Consider the following 14,655-nt stretch of genomic DNA (forward strand, 5'->3'; position numbering starts at 1 on the left):
TTTAAGTGACATGATATAGTCAGAAATAGTGTGCATGCGCTGAAGAAAGACTCATATAGTGAATCAATGTGATCCTATATAGAATTTGAAATCTGTCTGAAATCTTCATTCGTTTCATTACACATCAGTGCCTTTTACTAATATTGAAATGTTATAAAGTATGTTCTTGAACTCTTGGGCACAGAGAACCCTCGGACCAGACTTCGGATCACTGTTTTCTGTAAGCTTATGATGGTGATGGCTCGTTCTTTATTGAAATGAATGTTGTTGAAATTAAACTGCTACGGATTTGCCAGTCCTAAGCCTAAACAACACAAGGGGACTTTACTGGTAAATTTCCCTAATTATGAAAGTGACGATATTTGGAGTATTAATAACACTAGAGGAAATGATCATAACCTCAGAAATTCCCTTCAAGGTCTTTTCTTCTGTTATCTGCATAATTATCCTACAATAGAGGATAATCAGGTTAAAGCAACAATCTCTACTGACCGCTGACATTTTGAAATCTTATCTGTTAGTTTGTACATTTTTTAAACAATAGCCTTGGCATGGCCAAAACCTTGCGCTGCAGGAAATAAAAAGGATAAAATCTTCACAATCATTGCATTCAATCTATTTCGGAGTTCATTTTTTCATTAATCATTCTGCCCCTCTCTACGTTGTTGATTGGGAATAATAATAAATGAAAGCAACTTCAAGGATAATAAGGAAGATTAAATGTATATTCACACAACTGTCACATAGCAAAATATAAATTTTTTACCTTTGCAGTAATTACAAAATGCTCACAAATATTTAAAAACAGCATTTATACAGGTTATGTTGAATATTTGTCTGAAACAGGTATGTCATGCATGTTGGTATTAAACTGAACATCACTGTTAACTATAAATTATCTGATGATATAATAGGTGAGAGGCTTCTACATTCACTCATTAAAATCACACTGGCTACCATAAATATATTATTTACAAATTATGAGCATGGTTTTTTATATTTTGCATTACGAACTTATAAATAAAAATATCCCTACAAGTATACCCTGCAACATGTTTTGAGAACGTGTTTCACAGCTTGTATTTAAGTTAAAATGTATGAATTTATTATTACGATTATTTATTATCACTGATATTATTAACACTATAACTAGTTCACGTTGTAATATTTAAATAGACATAACAAGACGAATGTTCTGATCTTACTGTATTAAAATATGATCCACAACAGGTAAAATACACATAATAATATACCACAAACATTGCATATTTTAGAGAGGTTTGACAGAGATCTTTAAACAATATATCTTACTGCTTATATCATTAGATATATGGGTACTGCCATGTGCTTTTCTGTGGATTAACTGTCCGGGACCATGAAAGAAAGACATGTGAATGGTGAACCAGCAAAGCAGTCTGTGTTCACAGCTGCTTGAATCTCTGTAAAGAGGACCTGCTCTTCAGTCCTTTTATTCGTAATGCTACTTTTCAACTCCATCAGTCGCTCCAGTACAATATGCTTATCTCGACCTCTGATGACCCCTCGAAAGTACAGCACAGCTGACATATGACTCTTTCTGGAGAATGTGAAAGAAAAGAGTGGGTCAAACAACAACTTCCCCTCTAGTGATTATTTCTCATTCTGATGTGTTGCAATTCTAAAGGTCACTCGGTCATTTTTATGCTGGCAACATGGCAGCAGTGTAGTACATACGAGAGAGCGACACTTAGCGGCAAAAAAGTAGCATCACACGACAGAAAAATATTCATTGGCATATTATAAGATTTAAGGGATGAAAATACAGGCAAATTCCCTTTACAATATGCTGATTCTTTAATAAATACATGAATGACAGGGAGTCTCACCTGATATCAGGATAGTTCTCAACCAATGGCTGTAGGTTATTTTTTATTTCACTTTTTTTACATCCAACAATCTTGCTTAGATGGTTCCCAACTGGATGGAGGTAATCTAACGTGGAATTCTGTGGAGAATGACACAGTAACGTATTTGCATCATGTTTACTTGTGTCTTTTCTGTAATTTCAGTTTTTAAACATATTTCCAACTTTCTTTTTTTACAATATATTTGGAAAATCTGTAAAAAGAATTATGTAAATTTCTTTACAATTACGTTTTTTTTTTGTACAGCGTATGATGTTTAAAACCTTTGAATGACTTGATAGCTACTGTAAATAATAGACACAACTAAATTGTGTCTATTTTTTTATTTATTGTAGTAAGACAAACCAGAATGTGAGGAGAAAAAAAACAGCAAGTAGTCTAGCTAAAGCAACTTTTTATTATTCATCTAAAATCTGGATAATAAAGACGTGTCCTCATATTGGTTCTAAACATTTGGAAGCCCTAGGCAAAATGTATTTTGGAGGCCCCTCAGCACCCCCGTCACCTCCACCTTTTAGAATGAATAAAGTATTTTTTACACTGTAAAACGTTAATGATGTTATTAAAATGATTTAAAAAAATTATGGCGGCTGGGATTTATTTTTTTTATTATTTTTTGTAAAATGTTTACAGCAACACAGCCATCACTTTTCCACTCTTTTGGATGAGTATATATTTAAAATGGGAAAAAAGCACCATCATAAATAAATGACTTAAAATCAGTCAGCTGCAGGAAAGTGTTTATTCTCTTATAGGCTACATTCAGAGAATGCACCAATTGGCTATTACTATAGTTTTTTCTGCCTTGCTTGGCTTGTGGACAAGTGTATAGGGTTATTGTAGGTGTGTTCCACTTTCACTTCAAAAGAAAGAAAAAAAGACAGACTATTTAGGTCAAAGTAGGGGTTGATAAAATCTTATTATCAGGTACAGTAGCATTTTAACCAAGAAACTAAATAATGTTGAAATGAAACACAGCTTCTTCACTGTATGAATTAAATAAATAAAACAAAACTTCTTTGGTCCAGAGCAGTCCATGATTTTGCATTTTGTTGTTTCATTAACATTGACGACAAAATCAGCAGCAGGTTTTTAGTCTATACATAAGGGATTTTGTAATGCAGCCGGAGAAAAAGCCCTGACACGGCCCGAAACGGAGGATCTTCTTGTGTCATACTGAAGGGGTCTATTCCGCAATAACAACAGTCACTTTAATTCACTGATCCAATAAAGGGATATATATCCGACTGTTTAGTTTCACTAAAGACATAACGGTCGGTTTTCATGTGATTTTGACATAACCTTGTATTTCACAGTATATAAGATGTGCAAAAAGACGCGATAGAGAACGTGCTTGTAGAACGGGCGTGTGAAAGGTTACAGTTATGGAGGCCCCACCTCCAAGCCTGAGGCCCTAGGCAACTGCCTGCTCTGCCTGTTGCGCCGGCCCTGAGTAGCTATGTATTGTAATGCAGCTCATTCAACTCAATCATTCAGTCTCTAATTGTGTATGCTATGAGAAACATACGCCATATCAAGTTGTATTTTGTGGATTTACCATATCTTGAAAAATCTCTTTAAGTTCGGCCCACTGACTGGTGATCTTAGAAGCGGCTGATTCATTCTTCTGGTTTTTGCATGAGTAGTTATTCTTCATGAGTTGAGATATGTATTCTTTCACCACAAAAAAGTGAGCTTCATTCACGAAAGCCTAAAGATTCATCAAGACATAACAGAAATATTCATAAAGAGAGATTAATTAAAAAAACTAAAGGGTAAAGTCAACACAAATTCGTAAGTGTGAATGGTCAGAGTCTCACCTGTTTATGTTTTGGGCTCATGTATTTGGTCTGTTCAGAAAGACTTTTGGTTCTACTGATGAGCTGAGAAAAATCGTCTTCAAATGAAAACCATTTTCTTGTCATTTGTCTCCTGAGGAAGGGCTACAAACAGAAGCACTTCCTTTGAATTTATTCTCTACGCCTTCACATTTCAATTGTCTTTCCATTTCTAATCTGATATTCACAAAGATTTTGCCATATTGCAATAACTCTGATTTTTAAAGCCTTATACCTCAAAGTACACTCTTAACTATTAAGGTGCTTTAAAGTTTCAGCGATGCCATAGAATAACCATTTGGGGTTTCACAAAGAAGCATTCAGTCAAAGGTTCCTTAAGGAACCATCTTTTCTTGCTTTTTATCTGAAGAACCATTTGTGAAACAGAAAGCTTTGGACGTTAAAGGTGGGGTGGTTGATTTGGAAAGGTGCTAACTTTAGCCTGCTAGCACTGAAATTATAATCCCCTTTTTTCAATTCGTCGTCCAAAGCCACACCTCCTCCAAACACATGAATGTATTTTTTTAATCCAAGCAACGAATGACAAACTAAATCCATTGCATTCTTCTAGAAGCATGTACATACCTGTCCGAAAAAAAAGGCAGCTATGGTATCGTCTTTCAGACCCTTTGACTGCCGGAGCTGTCTCCATTATGTAAAAACTGAACTGATGTTAATTCAAGTTTTTCCTCTTTCATGATTCAGACGAGCGAGCTCATAATGTATGATGTCTGCGTAAACAGGGTGCACTGTGGTATGCATAATACGTTGGCTGAAACGTACACTTGACCATTCAAAGTGTTCGGCCAGAACTTTTGTATTGGGCGACGTTTTTTGGTCCTACGCCTTTCACAGATGATATTAAATTAATAAATTATTATATGACCACTATACTTCTTGATTGCTATCAGGATGTGAAGAGATTTCTGTAACCATTTAGACAAAAAGCTTCTTATATGGCATCGTGAAGCATCTTTATTTTCAAGAGTCTACAGCCAGATATATTCTTGCTGTCAATTTCCTTTGCATTGAAAGTCCTAAAAAGCACATCATATCATTTACAGTGATAACTGTGTGTGTTTCACACGTTCAGACACATTTTGTCCCACCTTGACATCTGTTTTGAAGTTCTCCATCAGAGTGTGACGGAGTCTGCTGGTCAGTCCATCGATCTCTTTATTAACCTGCTCCAATAGAATCAGGCAACTATCTTTATAGCCTTCCATGTGCTCTCTGAAGAAATCATTTTAGATGAAATCATATTAAAATGTGTGTTTTACAGCATATGAATCTACAACTGTCTATATACTTTCATTTTGTTTTATAATTTTTTTACTATTAATCTTAAAACATCTAATGTATTTGTATTTTGTGTTCTTTGTAGTATTTCTTTGCACTTTTGCAAACATTTATTATGATTAATATTGCAGCCTTGTAGCTTGGGTTAACTTATTGTTAGTTTAATTCTGAATTGAATTAAACATGTAAAAAGATTTCCATTCTTGCTTTATACAAAATGTGGTTTTGGTATAATGTCCTTAAATAAGTACTTTTACATTTAATTAGAAATATATTCAAGACATAAAATTCCAAACAGTACAGTAAAGTCTACAAGACCGGTTCGGGACTTTCCCTGCCAACTGGCTGGTTGTGCGTTCATTCACAGAAATCACGTGATGAATTGTTTGTGTAGAATGTCTTTAGGGCATTATGATCTACCCGCAGAAGCATTTGTACACCACCAGCTGCGAGGTGTCGTATTGTAAAACCAGCTTTACACGCATGCCTTTATGCTCAATATGTTTTCAAGCTTTTCAAATCATTGCAAATTGTTTTTCAGTGTTTGACGTCTTTAAGATTTAAGCTAATGTTTTCTTTGAACTAGATTAGCTATTCAAATATTATTTCTACTCCACCCAAACTCCTGTAAGTAGCAAAAGAATTTACAAGCATTGTGGGATACATATCTGATAGAGTGACTTACTTTAAAGCACTAAAGCTGTTGATATAACTGATGTGATATGCTGTCCAGAGAGATGAGTTAGAGACATCACTGTTCCACTCAACAAACGCTGACTCAAATCTAAAGAGAGAATACAGACATCCACATTTCATGAATTACTGCTGTTTGCTTTTCATTGAAGGCCCCAATCTCGAAACCAATGATTGAATGAAATGCAAACGGACAACAAAGAAATATGCTTATGTCATATGGGACCACACTGTCAGTTACTGATCCTGTGTTTTAAACAGGTCTGGGAAGAAAAAGTAAATATAAACATATTCGACAAAAACAAAACTGAAAGTATCGCCTACTGTTTATGAAACGAGGCAAATGATTAGACATAACTTAACATACATCAGCGGAAAAAATTATGAGACGATTTTAAATTAATCATCATTTCTAGATATTTTGTGGTTAGTCCAGTGTCTGTTGAATTTCAAGAAAATCAAACCTCAGGAATAACAAAGTCATCCACCAGCAATGTGAAAGACTGTCAGCATGATAAGCCACATGAAATAAAATGTGATAAAAATCCAGGATATATCATAATTTTTTTTCACTTTTCCTAAGTACATGTAGAAATATTACTGCTGTATTGCTTAAAAGTGAATCTACACTTGTTTTTCTTTGTGTTTGAGTTCTGAAAAAATGCAGATCATCTTTTCTTTTATTGACCTGTTTCTCCAGTTTTCATTTTCTGCAAATAAATGCAAATAGAAACCATAGTTTTATAAGAAAGTTTGGAGAAATATTGTCAGTAGTTCAAGAGGATAATTTTACCTAAACACAATTCAGAAAAACTTTAAAATAGTCTCTAGTCAATTTTCACAGCTGTACAATGTATAACTGAATGCCGTATGTTCTTGAAACTCTTGAGACTCATTGTCCTTTCCACATAGAATGTAAACAACAGAAGGATTGCAAAGCTTTAAGCTATAAAACTTCAATTGCCATGTTTGTTCTTGAATAGGCTACATACCGTTTTGGAAATAGCTTCAGTTCCTCCAAGCAGGAACGGACAACCTTCTCCTCAAGGTTCACATCGATCCTACTGGATCCTTGTACATGCCCTTTAATATTCTACAAAACAAAAAAAACTATGTACATTCATCTCTTATGTTGTTTTTAGAATTACAGCGGCCCAATCAAACCAACTGGTATCTGTCTATAATCTCAGGACAAATTTTTGTAAACTAGTTAACTGTTTTATGTTTTTAAGGATCACTCGGATTAGTATTTCTGTACAATACACATATACTCTTTCATTATTTAACAAACTTTTTTGAGACAGGCTTTACTTTCAGATATAGTTCACCCAAAAAAAAAAGATCTTTCACTGATCGTCATTTCAATCCTGTATGGCTTTCTTTCTTCTGCAGAACACAAAAGAAGATATTCTGCAGAACGCTGATAACCAAAAAACTTTGACACCCATTGACTTCAATTGTACAGACACAAAACCACTGGAACCTTTCTCTAAATATTATTGCGTAATTTCTGAGTGATGTTGGGCACAACCAAGACATATTAAGGTATATTTTAAACGAACTGGGCACTGGTCTTCACCACACCACAGCTATTAAGTCCCTGAGAAATAACTTGTTCCGGCCCCAATCATACCTTAGGACCAAATTTGGGCATGTCCCCAACCCCCCCACCGCCCCCGTTAATATAACAACAAGCTACAAACAGGTCATTATAACCTTGTGGTGAGCAGGTGCAGAGTGAGGATTTATATAAAAGTTCACAAAGATTTCTTTCTATTTATTCATTTATACCTAAAAAGTATTCAGAAGTATTCATAGGAACAGTAGGAATGTAAGTTGACATGTGTGTATCAGTGGAAACATCTGAGAACACATTTAACTAAAAATAATTGCATACGAATTGGACGTAAATATTTTTTGGGACCCCTGCACTTTAGGACCTTTACTGCCCTCCACTGGTAAATAAAAGTTTTTAAAAGTCTGTGTCAATAGGAAATACAGGGACTTCCCACTTTAAAGGAAGGATTTGCATTTGGACACTCTGTCTCACCGTCCAGATATCCATGTCTATGTGTGAGCTGTAGAGTCCTTCATCAATTGTGGGTTTACTCCTGTTTTCCCACATCTCCTCGTTCTCCAGCTCAATAATTCTGTCAAGTGATGCTCTCATGTCAATCTGGCAAGGAAATTACATCAATTAGCAGAATAAGTTGTATTTAATCAAACTACTGTACATCATCTACATCACATTGTCAGTTACCAATGCCGTCTATTAAATTCACAATTATATTTTGTCTTTTGTCTTTTTTATTGTGCCACATCAGGCCCACACCCATCAGAGTGCCCAGGACAGGATTCCCGAAGGCCCCCCTTCACAGAGATCACAGATGTTGATGTATTCACCTGTAAGCGACTGCAGTATTTGGTTTTGATCTGATTAAGAAAATCTTTGTTTAGTGGCAGAGTTTTCCATTCCACATTCATCTCCGGTTGCAAGTCATTGCTGCCCATTATCTTCTCACTGTGGGAACAACAATAACACATGTTAAAACACAATCCATTTCTTAGAAAAATTTCTTTATATTTGGATTTAAACATGACTGGATTATTCTATGAGGAAAACTATACAGTTTTTTAGTACTGTATAGTAAACATCACTGTAAGCATTGCTGGAGTTGAATTGGTGTAATAGAATGAATGGATCTGTTTTGATAGTTTTGTAAACTGTAAACTTGATGATGTACTGTAAATCTGTGGTTCAAGAAACTTGGTTTAGCATGCCAATTCAGGTCAAATAAAACATGAATGGCTCTAACGCGTTTTGTCATTTGCATTTAATCTGATAGTGATGTTTATGCTGGTAAATGTGTACTGTATACGTGTGCATATCTGAAAGGTACAGCACAGTGGCGTGGACCACTGAAAATAACACACTAAAAAGCGGGTTCATTTAAAGCATGACTTCAGAAATGAATACATTGCAAGAAAAATTTGGAGATCCTCTATGGTTTTATGATGACTATGGTGTGTCTTATGGTCTATTTAATGCATTGACAACTGTTCTCTCTTCTTTTCATTGTGGTTAAATGAGTGGCACCGTCCAGGATAATCTCTTTTAAAATATTGTATATCACAGAAGCGAGTCGTAGGCAATGAGATTATTAATTTAACAAAAACATGTTTTTGCATAACACTAAAGTTCCAATGTGTAATTTTTTGGCGGACCTATTGACAAAAATGCAATATTATAAACATAACTATGTCTTCAGAGGTGTGAAAAGATCTTACATAAGGAAGTGTTGTGTATGTATTTCACTGAGCTATTTCTATATGCATAGACCGCAGGTCCACTTCCATGTTGTTTCTACAGTAACCCTAAACGGACAAACTGCTCTACAGAGCGTGTTTGGTAAATATGTTATCTCCCTCAGCAAAGATGTGAGAACGTGACGACATCTTAGTTCTGTGTCAGCCACCGAATTGCTTCGAATGGGAGGGATGGAGTGAGCCATAGAGTGCAATTCGCAACCTCACCACTAGTTTCCACTACTGCACATTTAAAGGGATAACCAAAAAGGAACATTCTTTCATCATTTACTCATTCTCATGTCATTCCTCACCTGTATATGACTTTCTACAGAACACAAAAGAGGATTGTAGTAGAGTAGGCGGGGCGAGACCGTGGTTCGAGTCCGGTGAGTAATTGTGAATTAGCGCCAGCTGTGCGCACACCGGGCTCGAATCACGTAGGAGATGGGAGCATAAAAGGAACGAGCGACTGGACCGTCGAAGAGAGAGGACCGGGCCCGAACTTATTATAAGTTCCGGTGTTATGCTGAAAAATGCACCCCTGCCAGATTATGCACCCCCTCATCCCCACAATGGTTAGGGTGAGGATTAGGTGTTAGGGGAGGGGTTAGGATTAGGTGTGGGGAGGGGAGTGGTTAGAATTAGCCAATCAGACAGCGTGTGTTAGAAGGGGGTGCTTAATCTGGCAGGGGTGCATTTTTCGGCACAACACCGGCCGCCGGCTGTTATATTAATTTATTAAATGTTTAAATGTTTGCCGGTTCCCGACTCCTTCCTTCCATTTTATTGAGATTTGTTACATTGGTGCCGAAACCCGGGAGGAAGGAATGTAACAAATCTCAATAAAATGGAAGGAAGGAGTCGGGAACCGGCAAACATTTAAACATTTAATAAATTAATATAACAGCCGGCGGCCCCTCACGGACGACCGCCGGCGAACAAAACATGAACATAAATATAAATACAAACATAACATAAGTTCGGGCCCGGTCCTCTCTCTTCGACGGTCCGGTCGCTCGTTCCTTTTATGCTCCCAATCTCCTACGTGATTCGAGCCCGGTGTGCGCACAGCTGGCGCTAATTCACAATTACTCACCGGACTCGAACCACGGTCTCGCCCTGCCTACTCTACTACAAGGATATTTTGAAGCATGCTGATAACCAACAACACTGGCTTTAATCGTATGGACACAAAACCACTGAGACATTTCTCAAAATATCGTCTGTTGTGTTCCAGAGAAGAGTCATATACAGGTTTTTAATGACAAAAGAGTGAATAAGCGATAACAGATTTTTTATTTTTAGGTGAAATATCCCCTTAGCCAAGCCTTTTTTGTAGTAAAAGTAAGGTCAGTCACCCACCTGGGGTAGCGATGAATGATAAAATCCAGAAGAGCGTAATAATCCTTCAGCTCAGTCACTTCTTTCAGAAGACCCTTCAAATGCTCCTCCACGACATCATGATGGCAGGAGATGTATGTTTCAAACACATTAAAGTCCGGTGGATATGAGTTCAGAAGTTCTGTCTTAACTCTGGTCAAATCCTCCACAATCGCTTTACCCAGAAGCCCCAGATGCACGGCCAACCATGACATGTTCTTTTCACGGCTGTCCAGGTGAACTTTCTTCAAAGTATCTCTAACTCCATCTCGTAACGCATCTCTCCACGCCTCCCTCCATCCTGGCAAGGCTCCTGGTTCTTCTCGTCTCTTCTCTTCCTCCAGAATAATGTAGGCCACATACACCAACATCTCTTTATTGTGGACGCTTGAGCTGCGTACGATGTCAGACATTTTGTTTCTAAGTGTCTTATACAGCAGTTGGAGATCTTTCTCTTTATGAGCGAGCTCAATGGGACAATCTTCTTTATCCAGAGCCTGACGCTCTTTCTGAAGCTCCAAACGCAGGGAGAGCAGGTTCACATAAGCATCCTCCAAAACGTCAGTCTCGATCAGTTTGTTGATCTCCATTACTGCACAAAATAAGACAGAAATGATCAAAAGCTGAATATTGTCAACCATACCACTAGATGCCACTAAAACTCCACATTGCTCCTTTAAAAAGTTGATGTAAAGCTGAAGTCACATCTTGTCTAACGAATATTTGTATCACTGAAATTCAATTAATTTTTCTAAATTAAAAGAAGTAGTCAGAGCTTTAGTGTGGGCTGTACATACACTGTTAGCTCACAGGGACCTGGGTTCAAGTCTGAACAGGTACCCAAGTTTAAATAATGAAATGTAAAATATTTTTGGAATGTACAGGTTTAAATTGACATTTATTGAAACTTGTGATATTAACACAGCAGATAAATACACTGACCTGACAGAGGAACAGTTGGAATCTCTGGTAGACTATACGTGTCCCTCATCTTCTCTCTGACCTCTGGTCTGGACTCTTCAGGTAAAACCTCTGTGACAGGTTCCAGATGTTCCTGTTTGGCTTTTTTGGTGCCAAGACCCAAATTCTGCTTAAACTTTCCCCCTCTCTTAACCAGATTATCTGTTATTGTCACTGCAGAATCTGAAAACAACAAAAAAAATGTTACTTTGGGGAAAGATTCACATTGTTACAGTATGTGTAACAAATGATCAATTCTTCCTATTAGCAAATGATCATGATGTCCCTTACAAGGATATTTTGAAAACATATTAAAAACCCAATATTAAAGGGGGGATTTAACGCTGTTTCATGCATTCTGACTTCTTTACAATGCTAAACGTGCTGGCTTCTCATGCTTAACCAACTTGTCAAAAAAGAAGTTGGACATATTCATGTGCTCGATACACTCCCCCAAGGTTCGTATACGTTTCGGAACGTTTTTTTTCAAGCATGAAAAACCGTACCATAAAAATATTCTTCATCTCTTATTGGGCAATTTTCCAGAAAAAACACGCACAAGGGCAAGGAGCGATATAAAGACCCGCTAACTATTAAGATTGGCTGTGCTGCGTCAAGATTGGCTGCGCTGTGGGCCTGCAGCCTCAGTGCGTTACTCTTGGGATAGTGAGAGAAGTTGAGGTGCGTTTGTTTGTCCACGGCATTTCAGGGATGAATGTTATGTAAACGGTGGATATAACGCTGGGTTTGCAGATCGTTTAAAACCGATAGATGCGGCGGTCCCAGCGCTAAAGGATGCCGGACATGAACCGCACAAAGTAAGTGAAACTAAGTCATATGTCTGTGTTTTGTTGGCAATCGGTGCATACGTGTATAATGGTAACAACACAAACTTATAGTAAATCAACAGTTACGTTGGGGTAATGTGATGATGTATTATTGTGTGCTCCTGCTGTAGTTCCTACCCCCCTGCCCACACACCCCCAGGAAGTTGTCTGTTTTCGGAAATAATCATACAGCTGTAGCCTTTCTATGTTTTTTTATTTAATCAAACTAATTACTCTTCTAAGATACGAAGTAATACTACTCTATAGGTAATCAACATTAATATGAGATTGGCAGAAATTGCTCGTTCAACTGGACCTTTAACAAGAATCTGATTTCCTTTTGAAACCTTATTTAATCGCATAAAGCATTTAACTACATTAAACATTGTTTTATTCACTGATATTTAACTTCTACACAGTTGTTTTTCCATAATTCATTTTATGAAAACAGGGTTTACCTGACATTCTGCTAAGGGAAGATTGTGATCCAGTGCTCAAGCCTATTGAAAGAAACATGCAAATCTTTAAACTCAAAATTGCCCTTTGAATAAATAAAGATACCATTGTTTTTAAATGTTTTAGAAGATCTTGGATCAGGTAGCAAAATGTTATTTTTGACTACCAAAAGTAACACAGTACAGTAAGCTTTTGTTTCACCTCTTCCACTGACCATGGTACAATACAGTACAGTACGTTACTGTACTTTAAGGTAACAAAACACTTACTTGGAGATTTCGGCAATCGTAACTGAGAATCCAAGGTTTGGCTTGAGTCGTCGTTAGTGTCCTCTGGCCGTTTGTTTTTAGAGGTCAAAGGGTTGACCATTCTAAAACTCGCTCTGATTGACTTTATCAACTTCTCCTTCACTGGACTTTCTGTCTGTTTTTCACCATTTTTCAAAAACTTTGTCTGATGTGCGTCTGCATCCAATGTCGATGGGTCATTGACCTCATTATCTCCATCTGCTTCATCTAGTCCACTTTCTGCCATTTTGCCATGCATCAGTCTGATAAAGCCTGCAGAAAATATATAAAAAAATATAAACATATACAAATTAAACATTAAATTACTGCAAAATGATGACAACTCAAGGTTTGAACAGTGTCGACCTGAGTTTGAGAATGCTTATGTTGAACCTATCAGCAGCAGACACATCATGATCAACAGATTTTTTTTGTTTACAGAAAACAACACTTTTTCCACCGGGGTGGAACTGTGTCAAAGGTTGTCTTGGCAACAAAATTACCTGTCCCACATTAACAAAATAATAGTGTGACAAATATTTCAGTAAAACAATTAAATACACCTCCAGTAACTTAATTTATCATGGCTACGAGTTTACAGGAATGTAACATTAAAAATATATATATATATTTGTAACGTTTTTACTTTAACTTTACAATATGTAGTGAATGATTGTTTAAACTGTTTTAGACACATTTGCTGATCATAGTATTAATGATTTAATTCAAATATAACATAGTTTTCACTTTTAACTTGCAATACATAGAAAATATGTTATTAAGTCACTGAAAGATGTACAACTTACATTGTTTACAGGCTAGGCCTATATTACCTGGTTTTATAATTGAGTTTATATATTTATATAGCATATTTTTTAGACCCAAATAGCATGTCAGATAGGTTACATCAATTCACAATATATATATATATATATATATATATATATATATATATATATATATATGTCCTTTAACATAACATATCACATACAATCTGAATATTTTGGTTAAACAAAGGTACTAAAGTGTATTAGAGGGACAACACAAATCGAAAGAGTGTATGTATGAATTGATCGACTCTTTCAGAGCAAGCAGTGTCACAAGTCATCTAAACATTATCCCAGAGGTAAACCCGATCAAAATGACACATTACATTTATTTAACACCACAAAAGACACCATTTTAAAACTTGACTAAACTAAAAGCGTCTAAGCATCTGCAGGCACCGGTGTTATGCCGAAAAATGCACAACAAAGATTGTTCGAGACAGATCACGATAAGATGTTGAAGGTCAAGCAGTTCAAGAACCCACACAAAACGACTGTAATTTTACTTTTAATATATGAATAAAGCTGTTTGTAAACGTTGCATTGCGAATCTCCGCCTTAACTCACCTGATGTCCGGGTTTGTTCAACGTCAACAGGAGAACTGGAAAATATCTTTCACTTTCCGCGTTCAAGATCAATGAAAGACACGCGCATTACGTACAAGATCGACTGGTTAAACCGATAAGAAATATTCGGTGAGATTCAGACATCCACGACTTACAACACAGGTCACCTTGGAACGTCACTGAATAGCTGTATTGTCAATTATTAACAGCTCGCATGCACTGCCAACAAACCAACGACCTAAACTCTCTACTTTAAGGTCACAAGCCGTTCAAAACACTTCAGTGAAAGATCACTGTTTTTTACTAAC

The 14,655-nt window shown here is 36.6% G+C and overlaps 1 protein-coding gene across 1 annotated transcript; it reads right to left on the minus strand.

Moving 5' to 3' along the window:
* Positions 1-704: 704 nt before the first annotated feature.
* exoc3l4 (exocyst complex component 3-like 4) lies at positions 705-14,586 on the minus strand. The gene is made up of 14 exons (XM_056760730.1): positions 14,348-14,586; positions 12,936-13,226; positions 12,669-12,710; positions 11,366-11,566; positions 10,406-11,015; positions 8,138-8,255; positions 7,785-7,910; positions 6,727-6,827; positions 5,727-5,825; positions 4,852-4,975; positions 3,725-3,847; positions 3,463-3,615; positions 1,866-1,984; positions 705-1,576 (listed from the first exon to the last, which is right to left on the minus strand). The coding sequence occupies exons 2-14, from the start codon at positions 13,210-13,212 to the stop codon at positions 1,360-1,362; spliced, it is 2,310 nt and encodes a 769-aa protein (XP_056616708.1). The 5' UTR covers positions 13,213-13,226; positions 14,348-14,586; the 3' UTR covers positions 705-1,359.
* Positions 14,587-14,655: the final 69 nt, after the last annotated feature.

This window comes from Triplophysa dalaica, chromosome 11, assembly GCF_015846415.1.
Source record: "Triplophysa dalaica isolate WHDGS20190420 chromosome 11, ASM1584641v1, whole genome shotgun sequence".
NCBI lineage: Eukaryota > Metazoa > Chordata > Actinopteri > Cypriniformes > Nemacheilidae > Triplophysa > Triplophysa dalaica.

Coding starts and splice junctions, on each gene's coding strand:
- exoc3l4 (XM_056760730.1), bottom strand. CDS start 13,212: ATGCATGGCAAAATGGCAGAAAGTGGACTAGATGAAGCAGATGGAGAT. Junction 6,828..7,784: donor TAGACATGGATATCTGGACG/GTGAGACAGAGT, acceptor TTTGTTTTGTAG/AATATTAAAGGGCATGTACA. Junction 1,985..3,462: donor AAGAGATTTTTCAAGATATG/GTAAATCCACAA, acceptor CATTCTCCACAG/AATTCCACGTTAGATTACCT.